The following is a 21,159-nucleotide window of genomic DNA, read 5'->3' as shown; positions in this document are numbered from 1 at the left end:
GAGGAGCTTGGAGGAGTGGGAGAGGAAGCACATGGGTCCCGGTTTTGGAGTTGTGACCTTTTCAGGCAGCAGATGAACCCAAGTCCACATCATAAAACATGCCAATTTATCTTTTTTTTGGTAAATGTGTATTTTTGTGCATAAATTTATACAAATATAACCTAGATTTAACCCAGACAAAATTGACAATTACTGATCTTAGATGCGGGAAGAATGATAGAGACGGCACCTGGAGAAGGAGCCGAATGGAGGCTTGGATTTCGGACTCCAATCTGTCACTTAGTTGTGTCACATCGGGCAAGTTAGCAAACCTCAGTGAACACAGTCTTTCACTGCCGGGTGAAATGAAAATCACACAGCATCATTATGACTCTCCTTGCCCTTGAGGGCTGTGTAGGAAACAAAATTGATGGAATGTATGCAAAGGAGCCGAAGAGGGGAAAATACACATAGATTTGCACATGTTTGAGAGGTTAATGACTTCTTTCATAAAATATAGCGACCCTCACTGCAAAGCAGTACTTGCTGTTCCCGACCTGAAACTTACATGTGCATTTGATCCTCAGAATGTAAGAACTTCCCATTCTTCAGTTTTTAAACTCCTTGTATAGGATGCAAGATCTACCTACCTTCTCAGCAACGACTTTCGTACATGTTGTTATAATGAAACTTAGAACCGTATGCTTCATAATTACTTAGTTACTCCCCCCACAAAAGACACCATATTTTGGAAGAAGTGGGACTCAGTAGTGAAAACACACAGACCTGAAAGCGGTGCATTAATTATTTTATTAATTTCTTCTTTTTACATTATGGGAAACATTCATCTATTTACAGTTATTTATTTTTTTGCCCACACACAATCTAGGTAAATAAGCCTATGAAATTCCAATTCACAAAGCCATAAAAATGTTCCCCACCCCTCCATCTGAAGGCTTTCAAATGAATCTTTTTTTTTATCCAAACCAAAATAATTTTTTAAAAATTACATTTGGGAATTCAGATATGCTAGTGATTTACATTCCAGTTATTTAAAATATGCATCTAGACGTTTTAAAAAAGAAATGGTAAATTCACAAGGATAAGGCTGAAATTAAAGTGGTAACGCACAGTAAAACATTAAGGAAACATCTATAAATAACAGAAATATATTACAAATAAATTAGTTCTATTTACCATTTCAAATATTAAAAATCTTTAATCCATTTCTTCATCTCTCTTTACAAAAAGGTTATGTGAGTTGTATGGAAACACCTGCAAAAAATATAATAAATACTTAATTTCTTTGAATTTTTTTTTTTTTTTTTGATGTGGGAGACAAACTTTTCTTTTGTAATCCCCCCTCCCCAAGAAAATGCCCAACAGCTTTATACCAAAGTTAAACAAAATAATTTTCCAGGGTACATACATTTTCCATTATGAACTAAAAAACATTACTACAAATTACATCAAAAAGAACAGTGTAACAAAGGTTATGCTCATGAATGTTAGTTTAAGGGGTCAAGTGGTTAACAAGCAGCATTGCTTGGGGCCATGTTTTTTTTAACATCAAGAATTAGCTTTTTATAAAGTGTTTGTACAATTTAAATTGTATTAAGGAAGGCAAAGGTCGTGATGCCCTGTTCACATATGAACAAGTAGTCATTCAGCTAAAAGATTTAAAATTCTTACCAAAAATATGAATATACAAATACCATTCCAAGATAAATAGGCCTTCACTTGTCTCTCTTTAAAATATCCTGGGCTAAATCGGTTTCCAAAGAAAACATCGTAGGATGATCTTCAACTGTTTTATCGATATATTTCTTAATCCAAACCCTAGCTCTACCTCAGGGCACTGAGCTGCAGTTGTGAATGTGAATCGCCAAATGGATGCCGCTTCCTTCCTGTTAACCTGTGAGTTCCAAGTCATTTTCGGTATTGAACGCAACCATAGGCTACCCAAGGTGGCAGTCGGCGTTACTGGATGCAAACATCGTGTGACCTTTCATTGCTGCTACAAGGTAAAGAAAAGGTGTATTCTTTTAAAAACTGGCAAAAACTTGAAGCTCAAGATCTCTGCATGCTCCAATTTTACAAAGCACTCAAGGTGCTTTGCTCTCCTTAGTTAAAAGTTGGTTGGTTTTAAAATGTTAGTAGCCCTTTTCTTGTAAACCACAGCAGTAAACATTTGTGCCCTGTTTATAGAAATAGCTCAAAGCGTCAATGGCTCTGTGAGGTGCGAATTCCCTAGTGGTTTTACATGTTCATGATGGTATTTGTTGCCAGAATCCATCGCCTCTCTTAATTTCACGAATAAAATTAAATTAGCACCTGGCTATGAGAGTGTATTTTTAAAAAGCTTCTCTGTTGCAAGAGTATTTTATGCATGGTTTTAAAAGTCTTTCATTTTTCCACGGTAATTTCTAATGGTTTAGGGTGTGAGCTGGACATAAAACGCCAGTGACACTTTAAGATTGCCACATTCTAAATGTTTAAACTGCTACAAGGAAGGGCGTTTAACAAGAACCGCAGCTAGGTGCAGAGGGCACGCTGCCCATCAGTCCTGACCAAAACTGCAAAGCTGTATTCTCTGCCAAAAGCCTGGATGTCTTTCAGTGTTTTTGAGTCCGACTTTCCTCCCTCCTCATGGTTGCTGAATCCCGCAGGTCAACCTTCTTTTCTCGCTAAAGGGAATCTCAAGATGACAGAAACAGCTCTTTGGAATGAGCTTGTCTATTTTTTTTTTTTTAATTGGGTTAGAAAACTTGTTTTTATCTGTTTGGCATAGGACAAAATCCTTATTGATAGGTGAGGAATGATACGACAGATTCTATATAGTAAGTAGAAAGAGGAAACTAAAGTAGAAAATATGTCTGAAACACAAACTACTGGGTTAAAATAGACAGATGTGTAGCATTCAAAAGGATGATAGGAAAACCCAAACTTCTCTCTGAAAACAGCCTTGCTGCCATTTACGGCATTCACAAGCAGACGTGCACTGTGCACTTACTAACGCCTAATCGGGTAGCCCCACCATGCTGGACACTTAACAAATTAATGGAACCAAGGCTTTCTCCTTTAAAAACCACTGCCACCACAACATACACATGTTACAATAAAAGTGGATAAAACATTTCAGGTCTAAGTGTTCTTAGTAATTCAAAACCCATTGTCCTCGCATCAATTCCAACTCCTAGCCACCCTAGAGGACAGAGTAGAACTGTCCCGCAGGATTTCCAAAGCTGTAAATCTTGACGGAAGCAGGCTGCTGCACCTATCTCCCTTGGAGCAGTTGGTGCGTTAGTACCGCTGACCTTTAGGTTCGCAGCCAAGCGCTTTAGCCACTGCGCCACCAGGGCTCCTTGTTCTTAATAACAGGACAAAAAAAAAAAATCCCTAAGTGTTGTCTGAAACCAACAATGTGTCCTTTTCCGTCTTTTTATTGCCTTTCAGAATAGATTGATTTCCCTGAAAGATCGAATTGACAATCTTCTGCTGATTGAACGTTTGAAGCTGTGATTGATAAAACAACAGTGACGCAGGCCGTGCAACTGTGAGTGGTGCAGGAATCCCTGGAGATGTCAGCCCCTGCAGCCCCCTTCAAACTACACGGCCCAGACCCCCATCCCCGAGCCGTCTTATTGAACTCTCTGTGTGTCAATCCTTATTTCCGGTGAGATGGTGTGATTTCTGAGGTTGGAAACAAAGTGCTCCATCTGCTTTGAAAAACAATAGCCATTTAGGGGAAAAAAGGGAATCCGAGCCCTAGTTTCCTCATGTGGAAGACGGTAGAGTCCCAGAGGATCACCCTGTGATACTGGATTGCTGAAACACCCTATGGTTTGATATTGCTGAGCTCTAGAACAGACTAGCTTTAGAGAACTGAGGATGGCGCGGGACCTAAGGTGCCGTTTCTATACAGGTGTGTTTGGTTTTGCCAAGAAAAAAAAAGGGTCGTGTATGAGGCAGGGCGACAGCATCAGGACAAGGGTCAAAGCTCCGTGAAGAATATGGGCGAACATGTCCCGGGGCAGGGGTGACTGGAGGACAGCTCCTGCAAAACTGACAACTATACCACAACGGTGGACGTCACCGAGCTCATTGACACATGGTCTCGGAAGGGGCAGAGGGGAGAGGCGGAGGGCTGAGAAAGGGGAGGAGGAGGAGAGAGGAGGACAGACACTCGGTGGTGACGGGACGGGACGGGACGGGGCTGCGGGTACAGGCCTCAGAGCCGGGTCTGCGCCTCAGGGATGTAGATCTCGATGCTCTCCGCGCTCTCGGTGGCCGAGTTCTGGCGGACGGACGCGGCGCGCTTGGCAGCCATCAGGCGCTTGCGGGCCTCCTGGCGCTGCGAGCTCTCCAGCGAGCGCTCCCGGATCAGCGGCGCGGGGCCCTTCGCCGGCTTCTTTGGCACTGGAGGAGGGACCCTTCTCTCCTGATCAAAGCAGAAGGTTCAGGACATTACACAGCTTCTCAGGACAAGCTTGGGAAAAACTGGATAGGTCAGTAGTTAGAACACACATTTTTTTTTTTTTTTAAGCCCTAAGGGCGGTTAGTTCTTATCTGCACACTGTAAAAAGTTTTTTTTTTTTTCTTCATTATTCTGGCTTGGGTATTCAAAAGATGCAGGGGGAAAAAAAAGTATCGGAAAGCTTAAGGCCACGGGTAAGGCTGGATTGCAGAACTAGTTCTCTCCAAGGTAAGGATGTGGGTATTTAAAAGGCCCCCCAGCGGAAAGGCCGCCGCTCCCAGCACATTGAGTGTGCTTCTCTCTGGAGACTCCAGACTCTTCCTGGTGCCAGAGATGGGCAAGGAGAGCAGCCACAGCAGCATCCTAGAACTCTGCATCCCCTCTAAGGAGGCCATTGTGGGTGCAAGCTTAGTTCAGAGTTTAACATCACCACCCTCTTTCCCGGGCCCACCCTGGTTCCCCTCCCCTCGACCTAAGTAACCAAAAGAGTAGAAGAGATTGTAAGAGTAAACGGCTGTGTTCCTCAGATTTGTTGATGCACAGTGAAGTATATACCCTTTTGCACACCACACACAAACACACAAGCAATGTGCTGTACAGTGTCCGGGAGAGGGAGGACGCTAATATTTCCTACACTTGGGAGTGGAGTCTTCCAAGATGGCTCCTCACACATCCTTAGGGACCTCGGGATGAGCGTGGTGCCCCAAAGGCAATTCCAATCACGGGGAAGAAACTGTGCCACGAAAACATAACACAGAACTGAGAGAGGTCATCCTCTTAACAGCGGCAAACTCTAAGATGATTAGATATTTTAAATGTCAGTGAAAAAACAAAAGCCATTCATCACCTTGGCAGGAAAAAAAGTGCAGCGGGAAAGGGAATCTAAACCACGAAAGATTTTTAGGAAAAGGATGTTGACTTCTCAGGCTGCGAAAAGGTCCATGTAAATTTGATGTTTTCATTTTAAATAAAGTACGCTCAACTTCTCATAACTCTAAAAGTGAAAATTGTCCTAAGACATGGATTCTATGACTTTTCAAAGGGCATATTATATGCCAACACTTCAGCTCATCACAGCAGCTCCTCTTTGGTGAGAGGGCCAAGTGCCTAGTTAAACTCACGACTCTGCCATTTCCGGTTAAGATGGAGTCTGCGTGGCCTGAGGGAGAAAAAAGGGGAGCACAGAGTACAGAACACCATTCCACCAACTCAGAGTGTTTTTGTTCATTTGTTTCCTCTCAGCTTCATGGGGGTTTGAAAAGCTCTGATCATAGACCAAAAGCCAAAAACCAGTTGTCTTCGAGTCTATTCTGACCAGTGGCGACCCGTGTGTGTCACAGTAGAACTGTGTGCTCCATAGGGTTTTCAATGGCTGTGATGTTCAGCCATGCCTCTGGGTGGACTTGAACCTTTCAGCTACTAGTGCAGCACTTAACTATTAGCACCACCCAGGGACTTCATAGATAAACTGTATAAAAATTTAGGAATCAACTGATACCATACTGTGCAAATATCAATAGATTACATAGCATCACTTCTTTGGGACATTTAAGAAATCTTCACTGTTGGATTACAGTGGATATTTTTTAAAGTATGAATACTGGAAATTTTCTAGTCATATTTTCCTTCCTTGTTCTACATTATATTGTCTTTTTTATTTAAATCAATGAATGAGAAATCATGAAATTCAGCTCTGAAACCTAAATTACCAGTGTGTGTGTACATCTGTCATGTTTTCTTAAATAAGACCAGCTTAAAAGCTTATTTAGCAGAGAATTTGAAACACAGTTTAGAGAAAACGACACTGGGTGCAAGTGTTGGCTTTGCAAGTGAGACAACACACAGACATCAATGGTACGTTCACGCTTAACACTAAAATCCCCAGTCTGATGGTGATGAACTTGGAGCTGGGGACTCTGATAAGAGCGTTGCCCTCCTGCCCTCTATGGACTGTCTGTTCTTGGGACTAGATTTCTCCTGGGAACCCAATGACCCAAGAACCCTAATACCCTGGTGGGCAGCCGCAGGATGGGTTGGGTTACTGTTTGCTCTCTGATAGGTGAGAAGACTTGAAAGGGGCAGGGTCACCAAGGGAATAGGTGTTCCTGGTTTTTAGAAGTTGATTTTCATGAAACTTTGATCTCAGGCCATAAGAAAGCAAAGGGTTAAAAAAGTCATGCATGACAGGCCAGCCCAGGGAGGGAACACTGGATACCTGTTTGAGCCTGGTGTGACCACCATAGTCAAATGTGAAAATTACAGTTTACAAATTAAAGGATTTAAGTCTTTATTTCTAAGCTGTTGTATGAGGAACCCAGTGAGCAATTTTCCCCAAGGCAAATCAACAAAAAGTAAAACTCTTCTGGAAAAAAAAAAAAATCCCAACATTTATGATTACGGTGAAACTCCAGGTTGTATAATTTTAGACTTGAACAACAGTGATTTCTTTATTACTATATTTATGAAGTGATTATCAAAGTCAGCTATTTTTCAGGGCTTCCTACTTCTCTCGGAAGCACAACCTAGGGCTGCAAGAAAGTTGAACTCTTGCTCTCTGTCATCATGCATTGAAGATGTCATTTATTTTAGTTTAAAAAGCAAAATGGAGGCAGTCCTTCCAGTGACTAAAATGGTTTAACTTAAAGTTTAATTAACAAAAAAAAGCCACATTCCCATTTTCTGATACACAAAGACATGGTTTCTCTTTAAAAATATGCCTGAAACATATTACAGATAATTTCCCAAATGATTACTATGTCAACATTGTCATTACAATGAAATTGATATGATATCAGCTCCATTTCACATTGTAAACCGCAGGACTGAATGCAGAAGCCTATTTATACTGTCCAGTGTTTGTGCAGGTTTTTAAATGAACCATACAAAATCTACATTGTTCTACCTTCTTGTCAAGAGGATCCATCTGTTTCCAATTATTGGCCTTTAACTGATGAAGTTCATCAAATTTCATACTAATATTTTCGATGGACAACTGCAGCATGTCCCAAAACCCCGCCAAATCCTGGGAGGTGGGCCTTGGATGAGCACTGGGGTTCTGTACAAGAGAAAGAAAAACGGTCATGCTTTAGAGGCAATCTGTGACAGAGGCGAAGTACCAAAGTGGTATTTTCAGTATTTCAGAGAATATGAGGAGGATGAGTGCTTTTTGGATTTCAGACAGTAGATAAAAAGGAAGGCTACAAATGGAAATTTTACACACCCATCCACTTTGAGTCAGTGATTCTCAAATGTCAAGGTTATAAAACTTCTGTTGTATTACAACATCCGTCATTGTGTTCTGGGAGGGTCTAAACAATTGGGAAAATTCCACAATTTGTCATCTACTACCCATGATGCACTTAAAAACACTGTATTTAAGTGGAAATACCGTCTTTAAAAAAAATGCTGTATAGCATTGTTAGAGTTTGTATTCGACTCCATGCCACCCAACTTATTCAGAGAACAAAGAAGAAATCCAAACTAAGATTAGTTTTCATACTCACGTTGAGGGAAATAACCAAAACCTGTTGCTGAGGAGTCAATTCCGACTCACAGTGACCCTATGGTGACCCTAGTGGCGCAATGGTCAAGCGCTCTGCTGCTAACCGATAGTTCCGCGGTTCGAATCCACCAGCTGCTCCTTGGGAGGAAGACATGGCAGTCTGCTTCCATAAAAATGACAGATTTGCAAGCCCTGTGAAGCAGTTCTACTGTGTCCTATAGGGTGGCTGTGAGTAGGAATTAGCTTGAAGGCAACAGGTTTGGTTCGAATCAAATACTAGGGTAAATAAATGATGAAGAGTAATAAAATAACTGGATTTTCCAAGTATTATGTGCCTAATAATTAAGATGTTACAATATAAGAAGCCATTTTATCATATGACTGCATTGACAAAAACATTTGAAACTTAAATTGTTTTAAATTGACCATAACATATCAAGTGCTAGAACACAAGCTATACGTATATATGTCTGTAATGACACATTTGCTAGATAATATTAAATATTCTCCAGTGCTTAAGAATTGACTTTCTTTACTCCCACCCACATATCCCTGACAAGTGCTAGAAAGTGTGAACTGCTCGTTTGTATGAGTCAAGGCAGAAAAAACACAAATAGCCTGAAAGTGCCTGCAACAGTAGCTAAAGGCACCCTAGGTGGTATAGGGAAGAGTCTCCATAAGTCAGGGGTTCCCAGCTGGGTCAATTTTGGTTACTTCTGGAATTCCAGACCACTGGATTGACTGTGGAACCTCATGGCACATAGTCATCTGAGACTTGTTTGTACTTTTAAAACTAGCCCCTAATAGAAACAGATATCAGAGTTTCAGAAAGCACAAGGTCGGTGACTATCGATGTTAATAGGCTGGCAAGAACTTTTTGTCCCACGATGGGCTAGTGTTATTGGTCTGGCTTCAAAATAAACACAAATGAAGATGTATTTATAAACTTATAATTCTAAAAATACCCATAGCTCTGAAATTTACTGGAAGAAGTAAATTCTGAAGTTCATAAGTGCTTGCTTCAGGATGAAATCTGTTCTTATGATTAGAATTAACTAGAGGGTTTCTTCTGTAGTATTTTCACTTATTAAACTAAAAAAAGTTTCTCAATCTCTAGATTCAGAATAGACAGATAATAGCTTGACAACATACCTCTCAAATGGACTTCCAATATATTTGTCCTTATCTTATTGGTAACTAAAAACTAAACTGCTCAGATGTCACCAGCCCCATTTGCTAAATTGTTTCAGTGCATCAATGCATGAAATGATAGCTCAATGAGTCCAGAGGGTTTGTTTAATTCTGTATCATGGGCAATTGATTCCCTTCTCAGTAAGAATCTCATTGCACCCATGTTATTAAGAGGATGGATGAGGGAACTGAGGGAGAAAGAGCCAACCTCAGAATCAGTGTGCCACGTGACATCTGTCGTGTGGCACAAGAAGCAGCAGTAGCAGGCCCCTTCATCTAAAGAAAGTCTTCTTGGTGATCAGAGGTTGGGGGGTGGGTGTGGAAGGATGAGGAGAGCTGGGTCTTGGTTTAGTTTTGCTGGAAAAAGCCAACTGTCATCTATCTATTCTAAGCCTGAGAATTGTGTAACTGGCTTAACAGTAAAGAGCTATTATCTTCCTCCTCTTCAGGGTAAGAACTCAAGGAAGGAGAGCTGGGTCTGTGTTCTGACCGATGTTATACTAAATCGATCAGGGCTACTTTTATGCCTCTGTTGACCGAAGAGAGCCACTCACTACCAGGCTGCCTTCATTCCTGCTGAAGTGAGGGCTGGAGCTGACTCAGAGCTGTCTTCTCTAGGAGGGTGAGGAGTGGAACTCAAATCCTGGATTGGATTAACAGGGATTGGGAGGCCAGTCTTGGATTTGAACCTTGGTTCTGCCTTTTGCCATGTGGTCTTGGTCTTGGCCAAGTTACTTTGCCTTTCAATTCCCATTTTCCTCATCTGTAAAATCATTGTAAAAATAAGGTCACTATCACTCCACAGCGTTGTTTTGACGGTTTAATCAGATCATAAATCTAAAAGCTGTTAGCATGGTGTCTGGAGCAAGGTTTGGCCAGCATCAGTGGCCCTCCCTAGGGTGGCTCTGCCTTGGTGGTCCTCTAACAGTGCTGTGCACATCTTGCTACCTAAGTTCCTCTAGTGGCCTAGGAACGCAAACCCAAATCCTGGGAAATATCAAAAGGCCCACTTCAACAAGGTTAATCAAAACCAAACCCAGTGCCGTCGAGTCGATTCCGACTCATAGTGACCCTATAGGACAGAGTAGAACTGCTCCACAGAGTTTCCAAGGAGCGCCTGGTGGATTCGAACTGCTGACCCTTTGGTTAGCAGCTGTAGCACTTAACCACTATGCCACCAGGGTTTCCAACAAGGTTAACAGTTCCTACAAATCTGCAAATTCTTCTAAAAATTTCATTAGGAATTTCATCTTTAAAATCTGCACCGTGTTTGCATTCTACTTCATAATACACTTGCTGATTATATATAAATGTTTTAAGCAAAGTGTGCTGTGCTTGCCCTGTGGTGTGTACGTGCTGGCCTCCAGATGGACCTAGTGGCCATTGAGAAATATGGCTTTATTTGAGTTTTCTTGCATTTAAAGGAGAATGAATAGTTGTGTTACTTAGGATCTGTACCACATTTGCAAGTTTGTAAATTAGCAGGAATTCTGTACCTGGCACATAGCTGAAGCTCAATAAAATATTTGTTGAATCGAATTCACCGATCACTAAACTTAGTAATATAAATTATCTCATAATCCGGAATAGAACTTCTGAGAAGGTGGAAGAAGTGTCAGGTAATTTTTGTTGATGGAGGGGAAAACAAACTATAGATGGGTAGAGGGGTAGCCCCAAAGGGAGGTTACGAAAAGAAAAGCCTGGAAAAGAGGGATGACGAGCAACAACTTCTGCCATGTTTTATATTTCCTTGTGGTTGAGCCCTGTCCAGATAAACCCCTTTCAGTCTCTGTTGTCTTTAGCAAAAGGAAGTGGTTAAGCTCTAAAAATCATACTTTGGGTCAATTAGATGGCAAAGAATCATGTTTTCAATTTCCACAAAATAAGTTGCTTTTCTTACTCTTGGTTGTATATTCAGCTAGAACAATGATTGGGCTTTAAAGGTGTTCTGGTGGAATCACATTGGTAGAGACAGTAGCAATTAAAAAAGGTGGGGGGGGGGCGAATGTGAGGAAGCTCTTTCTCATTTAGTTTGTACACAATTTAAAAAATGTTATTGTTGATAGTTTTTGTGTGTGTGCATGTATATATCTCTCCATCTCAGAAGGATGAATTATTTTTCTGTCTCAGGGAGATCAAGCCTCCACTTTGTGATGCCCCCCGCCTCTGGCTGTGGAGTTGAAACTGAGTACTCTGGGGCACGGTCACTGACTACTATTTTAGAAAGAAAATCACTATCCAAAAAAATGTTTTTGGTAATATTATTTTTTGAAATATCAGGCTGTTTCATCTTTTGATGAGAACAATAAAATCAGGGATGTCAAGTGAAAGTCAAAAAATGGAAAATTTTTAGTTACAAAAAAGCAGGAAATGGAATTTCAGCTTGCTTTTCTTTTCTTCTTAGATAAGTATGAAATAAATATTGTTAATTTTAAGAAAAGCAGGAAATAAGATTCATCAGAAAACTCTCTATTCCAGGTGAGAGATCCCAACCGGCTTTGACCTGATTCCAAGTCAGTTTTACTTTAGCTGGGCCAGTCTTGATGGCACTTTCTTCACATGGTACTAGCAGAGAAATTGTAGTACTGGGGAATGTTACATACCAGGTTTTCTTCACACAGTTCTCTGAACTGGTAGAATTTCTGGGCCATGAGAAGTTGGGCACTGCCCACTGCGGTTCGGATTTTCCCTAGAACTGAAAAGAGCAAACATACAAGAAGTTTACACACTATGCCTCACTGTTGAGATTTAGTCTGGTAAAGCAAAGAGGAAGTTATGTTGCAATAATTAGGGAAAAGAGCGTGAGTGCTCACATGGACACACGCGCGCGCGCACACACACACACACAGAGCCCAACCACGGTTTTTACTCCATTGGTCTATGTAACAGAGGTTCTTAGGTTAATAAAACAACTCGGAAAAAACAGGTCATCATGCATATTTCTTGGGAGTAATGACTTTTTCCACCACAGCACTGGATGTTACCAAGAGAAGAGGCAAACAACTTTCCCCTCTTTGTTTTACTGCAGAGATGAATTTCAAGTGTTTACCAGTATAGTTATGGATTGATAGAGTCTGCAATCATGGTGTGCCGGGTTGGCTTTCTAATCTGAACCCAAACATGAGAACAGTAACCAAGAAAACAACCCTAACTTGGAGGGGGATCTCTTGGCACTCACCATGTCCCATCCACATCCTCCATCATTTTTCCGGAGCTCAGCCACTGGAGCTGTCAGGAAAAAGCTGTGCGAGTTGAATGATTTCCTAAGGAGTGAACATTTTCAGCCTGTTGCCTAGGGAACGCCAGCACCGTCTTAGCTTTTACCCTCCACAGACCTGTTATTGTTAATACAGGTTTAATTCCCTATGCACTGTGCTGAAAATACTCCCCTTTGCAAGCTACCTCTTGTCACCTGTGCAGTCCAGGAGGGAACCTTTCAAGTGACAGGTGTGCTCAGATGGGGCGGGGCGCCATCCCTCCGCCAGAGCTTCCCTGAGCCGGCTTTGTTAGCAAAGGCTCTCAGTACACCACTGTGAGGACCTGGAGACAGCTGCCGCTGCTGGAGCCCTGCCACCAGGCAGTTCTCAACATGCCTGACTGTCAGGAAGGAAGGGAAGAGCTGCAGCGCTTGCACCTTCCCTGCCCAGAGAGAAAACTCCAGAGGAAGGCTTTTCAGAAGGACACTGCTTCATTTTGAAATCTTCATGGAGAAGTGCATTATAGGACATAAGCAATCTTGTTCTGAATTTACAGAGCCTGGGAGTCACAGTGGAATTTGATCCATCTTTGTCTACCTTAGAGTCCCTGGGTGGCACAAATGGTTAAGTGCTGGGCTACTAATGGAAAGGTTGACGGTTCAAAACCACCCAGAGGCACCTCAGAAGAAAAGCTTGGCAATTTGCTTCCAAAAAGTCATAGCCTTGAAAGCCCCATGGAGCAGTTCTATTCTGCAACACATGGGGTTGCCATGAGTCAGAATTGACTGCACAGCAATGGGTTTGATTTGATTTGGTTTTTTTCTACCTCAGAGTCCCAGAGTGGTGCAAATGGTTAACATGCTCAGCTGCTAACCGAAAGGTTGGAGGTTAGAGTTCACAGAGGCACTTCAAAAGAAAGGCTTGGTGATCTACTTCCAAAAAATCAGCCACTGGAAACCCTGTGGAGCACAGTTCTACTCTGACACACCTGAGATCACCATGAGTCAAAGTCAACTAGATGGCAACCGGTTTACTGTTCCTCGATCTCATTCCTCACAAAGTCTGGTGGCAAGAACACAAAGGAAAAAGAAACTTCATCTTTGGCCCATGGTTTTCTAGTTATTGACTTCTCTGTTTGTTTAAAACTGTCAGGCTAGATAATGGTTTGTGATATACATCATACCTAGGAGCTACTCAGCTATTTCAGCTCTTCCACAAGTGTAACTCAAGGCGTTTATGAACTCTCTAATATGTCACCAGTCAGTCCAAATAGCTGAACTGCAGAAATGGAAACCAATTTACCCACTCACTAGTATTAAGGAATTCCCCCATGACAGCCGCCTGGGAACAATTTCTCAGACCTAAATTTTCACCTTTGTTTCCAATCTGCTTTAAAAATCTTTGGGGATCCATTTGTGAGGTCACCTCTCTTTCTTTCTCAGCATCCCCAAAGCAGAAAGGAGAGCATACTGAGACACAGGAGATAATAGTAGTTAAGCTATGAATCCAGGCTCCAACACTTAACAGAAATGGCCTTGGACAAGTCACTTAACCTCTCTGTTTTCTCATCTGTAAAATGGGGCCAGGTGTGCCTATTTAAAGGTTGTTGTGAAGATTAAATGAGTTAAGGTATGCGAATTTCTTAGGACACTGTCTGATACATAGTAAGTACTCAGTAAATGACCTTTATTACCTAAAAAAAAAAAAAAAACCAAACCCAGTGCCGTCGAGTCGATTCCGACTCATAGCAACCCTATAGGACAAAGTAGAACTGCCCCATAGAGTTTCCAAGGAGTTCCTGGCGGATTCAAATTGCCAACCCTTTGGTTAGCAGCCGTAGCACTTAACCACGACGCCACCACGGTTTCCCTTTATTACCTAGGATCAGAAAAATATACTTCTTCTATGGGTATGTCAACTGTGAGAGCCCCATTTGGCATGGTCAGAAGAGAAGAGGGAAAAACAAAGTCTGGATTATCTAAAGGTGACCAGACGTCCTGGTTACCTGGGACAGGTATGTTTTTTGGATAATCTGTCTCAGATCTGAGAAGGTAGATCAAGCAGGCACTTCCTAAGTGAGCATGTGGCTAGAGGCAAACTCTGAGGTTTGTGGAAATCTGTACGAATTATCTTGCTGAAGGGCAGGATTGTGACATCAGCAAATCTCAGAATGAATCATGGGAGCTTAGATCTAGGGTACCTCGCTCTCCAATTTGCTGGCTGGGATTCCATAGCTCTTGGGAACTATCCTAGAAACTCAAGCTAATTTGATAGACCTCACAACCTTGAGCTACCTGTATCTGTTGCCATCCAGTTGATTCTGACTAATGGCAACCCGATGTGTGTAGAGAAGAACCATACTCCACAGAGCGTTTAGGGCTGTGACCTTTCAGAAGCAGATCACCAGGCCTGTCTTCCAAGGTTGCCTCTGAGTGGGTTTGAACCATCAACCTTTCAGTTAATGGTCGAGCGCTTAACCATTTGCACCACCCGGGGACTCCTCAGTTTTGAGCTAATGATTCTCAATTACCCAGGTATTACCGAGCTATATAACAGACTGCCATAATAAGAGTGGCTGAGTAAGATGGTGATTCTCAACTGAGGAGAAAGTACTGCTTCAAACAATCAATCATCTGGGCCACACCCAGCCGTATTAGGTAGGAGCTAACTTGGATGTTTTCTGGAAAGCAAAACAAGGGATATCCTTCTTCATTCAGCCTGATTTGGCAAGACCCCGAGGTTTGGAGCAAAAATATCCAGTGTAGAGCTGTGGCTCTTCTTTCCCAGGCTTTCACCACTATGTTCCTTGGATGGAAATTCCCTACTGGCTCCAGGTTGCTTGCTTTTCCAGTGCCCCAGTGATGATCTTCCTAGGCGCAGGGCGGCAAGATGACAATTTGGGCCTAGAGTGGGACCATGAAACAGGCAGACAACAGCTGCTGTTTCCTTGCCCTCCATACTTTCCCTTCTGGGTACTAAAAACTTTTCTTGTTTTTTGTTTCCATTAGACACTCACTTGGTGTATGAAATAACTTTTTTCTCCTAAAAATAAATTTTGTATTTGTCACATATGCCTTGAGAAAGTAAGAAATTAATAAATAGTAAAAGCTAAATACCAGTGGAAGTAAAGAGTAGAAAGGAAAAGGCTGATATCTGGTAAAGAAGAAAGAAGCATCTTAATGTCATTTTGATACTACTCTAAAACATTCAATGCCAACCTTCAGCAGGACGGAAAGAAAAATACTTCTCTCAGGGATGCTAGGTAAAAGAAAGGTCAGGCCCCAATCGTGAATATACAGGTAGCAAGTGTGGACTTTCCCCATGCATAGGGAACAGCCCAAGCTGGTGTCAGAAAGTTCTGGAAGAGCCCAAGATGCAGCGCATTTCTTCCAGGGCTAGCCTTGCATTTACTATTTAACCTTGGTGGGCTGGCCTGGCCTTCAAAGCCAGGGCTGAGAAACCAAAGGAACCTGAAAGGACTCGTGGGATCTGTGGGGGAACTGGTAGGCAAGGCAAGCTTTCCAATATGTTTTCATGGAGCAGGGACAGTGCTTGGGACTCTGGGAATTTATTCATCCATTCAACAAGTATTTATAAAGGGCATACTACATGCCAGGCACTCTGCTAGATGGACACGATACAGTGATAAGCAAGATGAAGTCCTGTCTTCATGGAGTTTACATTCCCATGGGGGGTAGTGGGAAAGGCTGATATCAGACATCCAAACATAGATATAAATGTTTGGGGTTTGTTTAACTATTGGTATTGGGGCAGATGGGGCTGACCTTGATTGAATATATTTTAAAAAAAAAATCCCATTGCCATTGAGTCGATTCCGACTCATAGTGACCTTATAGGACAGAGTAGAACTGCCCCATAGGGTCTCCAAGGAGTGGCTGGTGGATTTGAACTGCTGACCTTTTGGTTCACAGCCAAGCTCTTAACCACTGCACCGCCGAACTCCTGAACATTTTAAGGGGTAGTGAACTCTTTAAATGATGGTTAGAGAACATTCAGTGTTCTTGGTCACCCTCTCCCAAAAAATGGAAAACAAACAAAAAATGTGGTTATAGTATGAAAATAGGATCTGGACTAACCAGTTTGTTTTAGAAAGCCAAAACCAAATCTGTTGCTGTCGAGTCAATTCCGACTCATAGTGACCCTGAAGGACAGAGTAGAACTGCCTCATAGGGTTTCCAAGGAGGCCTAGTGGATTCAAACTGTCGACCTTTTGGTTAACAGCCAAATGCTTAACCACTGTGCCACCAGGGCCCCTTGTTTTAGAAATTACTACTTAATAATGCCACTTTCTTTTAATTTGGAAAAAAATTAAAATACAGTCATGAATTGCTTAAGGTCTACGATACGTTCTGTGAAATAAGACGTTACGTGATTTATATATTGTATGAACACCATATTATTTCCAGGCAGTCCCCAGATTACAAACAATTTCTGTTCCTAAGACTGTCTTTAAGTCAAATTTGTAAGTCAAAACAGGTACGGTTCATATCTAACATCAGTTAGTCAAATGTTTGTCTTAGTATATAGTGTACTTTACCTTTCTCTGTGTAAAAACATTAAAGAGACACTTCAGATACACTACATCTTCAACATAATAATGCGATAAAAATAATGATGATACTAATGTTATGATGTGCATCACAAAGTAGTGCCCTTCTGTCATTACAAACCATTGTATGTACCTCAAAATTTTAATATAATAGGCTTTATGGGGGTTGATTCCTAAGTTGGATGTTCGTAACCCAGGTCCCCATGGATGTATATGGGGTCAGATGCTGCCCAAACAGTCGGATGTTGCCCAAATGGACGTTACGCAGGGCATGACTGTACATGAAACTACAAAGGGCAATGAAGCAAACACCCATGTATGTACTCTCCCTGAAAAGAAACAAATGTTCATTTTATCAGATTTGCTTCTGGTTGTGTTTTCTTTTTTTCTCTCTCTGTTTCCAAAGAATTGAAGCCCTACAGATCAAGTAGATGATTGCCACTCCCACCCTCTCCCTCCCTAGAGGTAGGCTGGACTAGACAATGCCTATTCCAGTCCCATCCATAAGTTCATTAAAGTCTCTTCTCTGGCCCTAGAAAGGTAACAACTAAGGGCATTCTTGAGTGTAAAAGAAAGAGCTTTAGATGGGGCAGTCAGACTAGCAGAGCCCATGTCCTTAAGCCACAGACTTCCTCTGAAAGCTAGAGTGGGGGTTAAGGCCCCCCTTAACACCCTCAGCCCAGGAGGAGGGTGTGCTTCATACAGTGGTGTCCTTGCAGCCTTTCCAATTGTTCAACCCAAATGTGACTGACAGATTTTTACCATCCATCCCCCTTTACAGCATCTTTCAGAATAATTATCTGTGTGGTATTCCCCAGGCACACTATTTAACCATGGCTTATCCCATCTATTTGTGTAATACTTAATCATATAATAGGCCTTGTTTTGCTGTGCCATTCTTTTCATATAGGTAAGCCTAGTCTCCCTAGGCGCCTCACTGGCACCCAGACAGTGATTTTTTTTTAGACCACTTCCTTCCTTCCCTTTTCCTTCCCAACTCTTTTTTAGTCTCTCGCTCAGTGGAAGTATAAAACAACACCATGAAATGCTGTTGAACTGAGTTCCTTCTGTTGACGAAGTGGGTGCCTCATCATTAACTCCCCCTCTTATCATTCTAGGAGCCTCTCACTCCACAAGAGACATTTAGGGAGAGCTGGTAGTAGACAGGAAAGGTCTGGGTTAGTTCACTGCCAAAGCCAGGGAGAGCTACTTACTGGAAGGCCATCACTGTTGCCTTTGCAAAATCTGCCTACTTAGATTATTATCACCCTGGATTTCAAAGCACTTTCATATGCTTATCTAATCTGAGCCTCATAAGATTCTGGGAGGCAGGGCAGACATTGTCATTTCATTTGAGAAAATTTGGGATCAGACTACAGTGATCTCCCCTGAGGTCACACAGCTTCTCAGTGGTGCTGTGGTGACCAGAAAGAGCAGAGGTGTTGGAATCAGGAAAGAGCAGCTTCACCACTTAGCAGCAAAGGATCTTGGGAGAGTTTATTATACCCTCAGACTCAGTTTTCTTCATCTGTCATATGGACATGACATTATCTTCATAAGATTGTTGATTAATAAAACAATATATGTAAATTACTAGAATGCAGCAGGAATTATATAGATCCTATCTGCATTCTTTAGTTCTTGGACATTCATCTGGGAAACTAAAAGGTGGCATAATCTCTCACAGGGAATTATTTCTCCCACTAAACTTCACACGAGGACCTCTTTCCCCAGTAGTGTAATCTGATTGAATATCCCCATTTTTGGTGGCATTTATTCAGGCAGTTTCTCACAAGTGTCAGTGAGTGGGTGAATAATGTCTCTTGTCTGTATGTATAAAAAAATCCATAAAAATTATTCAGGGGCCCAGATTTTTGTACCTCTTGGTATAGCCGGGAGCCCTGGAGGAGCAGTGGTTAAGAGCCTAGTTGCTAACCAAAAGGCCAGCAGTATGGGGCAGTTCTACTCTGTCCTATAGGGTCGTTACGAGTTGGAATTGACTCGACAGCAAGGGGTTTGGTTTCAAGTTTGATAGTCAGAATCAACTCAATGGCAATGGGTTTGGTTTTGGTTTCGTATAGTCTGGTTCAGATTCCCCCCACATATCAGTGCTAGAATGATGGTCAACAGTAAGGGTAATAAAGATGCACAGAGGGAAGCAGATGCTTAGCCAATGCTAAACACCAGACCACCCAGCTGGAATCTTGCACAGAAAACAGACTGCCTGCAAAATGAAGTGTCAGAACGCTCCTCACTAGCAGCAGTTTCTCCTGAAAAACAAAGTCTATCTTCTAGTACAAAGAGTATGCCAGATAAACTCTGCCAGCCTGTTGAGCTGTATTCCCACCCTGTTCTACATGGCACTTAACAGTGTGGTCTAGTGCCTCTACAAACCAACCCGTGGTCTCCAAACCCAGCCGATCTTTCATTGCTGCCTGTTACTCCTTCAAGATATTTTAGGTGACCTCCCTCTGATCCTCATTTCCTGACTTTTATTCACTCTGAAGTCAACCACTATTCCCTCAACTTCAACAATAACCTTGCCTCCTACAAGATGAAGAAAACAGAAGGAATTAGGCATGAATACTCTCAATGCTTTTTCTCTCCTAATATTTACTTACTCCCCTACACAGTCCCTTAAGTCTCCCTAACTGCCCCCACCCTAAAGACTTTTCTACGTCTACTGTGGTGTGATGGATCATTTTTGTGTGGCCTTTCTCGCCATGGTCTTGTAACTCCCACCTAAGTGACTGAGTGGGACTGTGCAAATAAGGTAATTGTGGCCCACCTAGGGGATTGGCCAGTTTTGCGATCCTGCTAAGCTTAAAATAAGCCATCCCAGACGTAGGAGGAGAGGATCTCACCACCATCAAGGAAGAAGAGCCAGGAGCAGAGAGCATCCTTTGGACCTGGGATCCCTGCACTGAGAAGCTCCCGGAACCAGGAGACTGAGAGAGAGCTGTAACACTGAAGACTGTGAGAAGCGACAGCAGAGAAACGGTAGCAAGGCAGGAGACCAGCAGGAGACGGCCCGGCCCACGGAGTGAGAAAGCTGAGCACCTTTGGGCAGGAGGCTTGCTGGTGGAGTAGGGTGCCTCAGAGCACTTATTGGCAGAGGTAAAAGAGCTTTATAACACTTGCCGGAGCTGAACAGAGGCCAAAGGCCTGAGAGAGGTGTGCCTGTGGGCATGGCTGAGAAGAGGCTGTCCTGATTGAAGAAGTCTATCCTGAGCATGCCTGAACTTGAATTATAACCTGTTACTTCCCTAATATACTCTATTACTATGAGTATGGTCTGTGAGTTCTGTGTGGCCATTGCAATGAATTTTTGAACTCAGCAGAGAGGTAGAGAGTGACTTGGGAGGGATGGTTGGTATCAGAATTGGTAAGAATGGTGGAGAGAAGAGGCAAGTCTGACCTCCACCTCACAGGAATTAGCCTTGAGCTGTTGGTCTAGATTCTCCTTCCGCTTTGTAAAATTAGAGGGACCACCATCCCATTTTTACATCTGTACTTCCCATCCACCTGTGTCCATGCCTGATTCTCTCCAGGCGCCTCTGAGACCTGGTTCCCTGGGTTAGTCCCTCTCTCTGCAGTCTCTGCCTCTCTGCTAGTGAGATGCCTACAAGCATCCTTGAGTCTCTCCCATTCTGAGGGAAAAAATTCCTTCCCAGCCTCATGATCCCTTCCAGCTAATATAAAATTCTCCCTCTGAAACCCCAAATTCCCCAAAGTGTAGAATGCCTGTTCTCCCTCAACTTCCTCAACCTCCGTGTGTTCCTCTATTCACTGCATCTGGCTTTCCCCCACCCTTCTTGCCTTCCTGGACCTCTCTGCTGCTTCTGACGCAGCACACTCCCTGCTTCACTTTGTTTCTCTCTGGAACTTACTTCTCTGTTCTTTATGGACTTCCCTCTCACTCTGGCTTTTAAATGTGGAACACAAAATTCAGTCCTGGAGCCACTTTTCTACCCACTTTCCTATTTCCCTGAGTAAGCTCATCCACTCTCCTAGTTTCAACTACTTTTTCATACATTTAGGTTTCTCAAATGTGTAACTCCACTGTGTACCAACCACACAGCTTCAGAGTAGCATACATACCCACTGGGCACCGCTTGTCTCCACAAAGGCGTTTTCCCCTCAGGATTCCTCTGTTGGTTTAATTAGGGCTCCAAGGCTTAGGCCCCCTCCCCCACAGTATGAATACTCTCCCTCCCTTGCCCACCTTGGAGGTTTGGTTTTA

The 21,159-nt window shown here is 42.6% G+C and overlaps 1 protein-coding gene across 1 annotated transcript in view; it reads right to left on the bottom strand.

The window, feature by feature from the left end:
• Nucleotides 1-1,280: 1,280 nt before the first annotated feature.
• Nucleotides 1,281-21,159, bottom strand: part of LOC100659604 (disks large-associated protein 1) — a 63,147-nt gene continuing 43,268 nt past the window's right edge. The window contains exons 4-6 of the mRNA XM_023543961.2: nt 11,753-11,844; nt 7,359-7,511; nt 1,281-4,420 (exon numbers count right to left, since the gene is read on the bottom strand). Of these exons, the coding sequence (XP_023399729.2) occupies nt 4,211-4,420; nt 7,359-7,511; nt 11,753-11,844 (455 nt within the window). The 3' untranslated portion in view covers nt 1,281-4,210. The remainder of the gene's footprint in view (nt 4,421-7,358; nt 7,512-11,752; nt 11,845-21,159) is intronic.

The sequence above is a fragment of the Loxodonta africana genome, chromosome 11 (assembly GCF_030014295.1).
Source record: "Loxodonta africana isolate mLoxAfr1 chromosome 11, mLoxAfr1.hap2, whole genome shotgun sequence".
NCBI lineage: Eukaryota > Metazoa > Chordata > Mammalia > Proboscidea > Elephantidae > Loxodonta > Loxodonta africana.
This window is presented reverse-complemented; position numbering and strand designations above follow the sequence as displayed.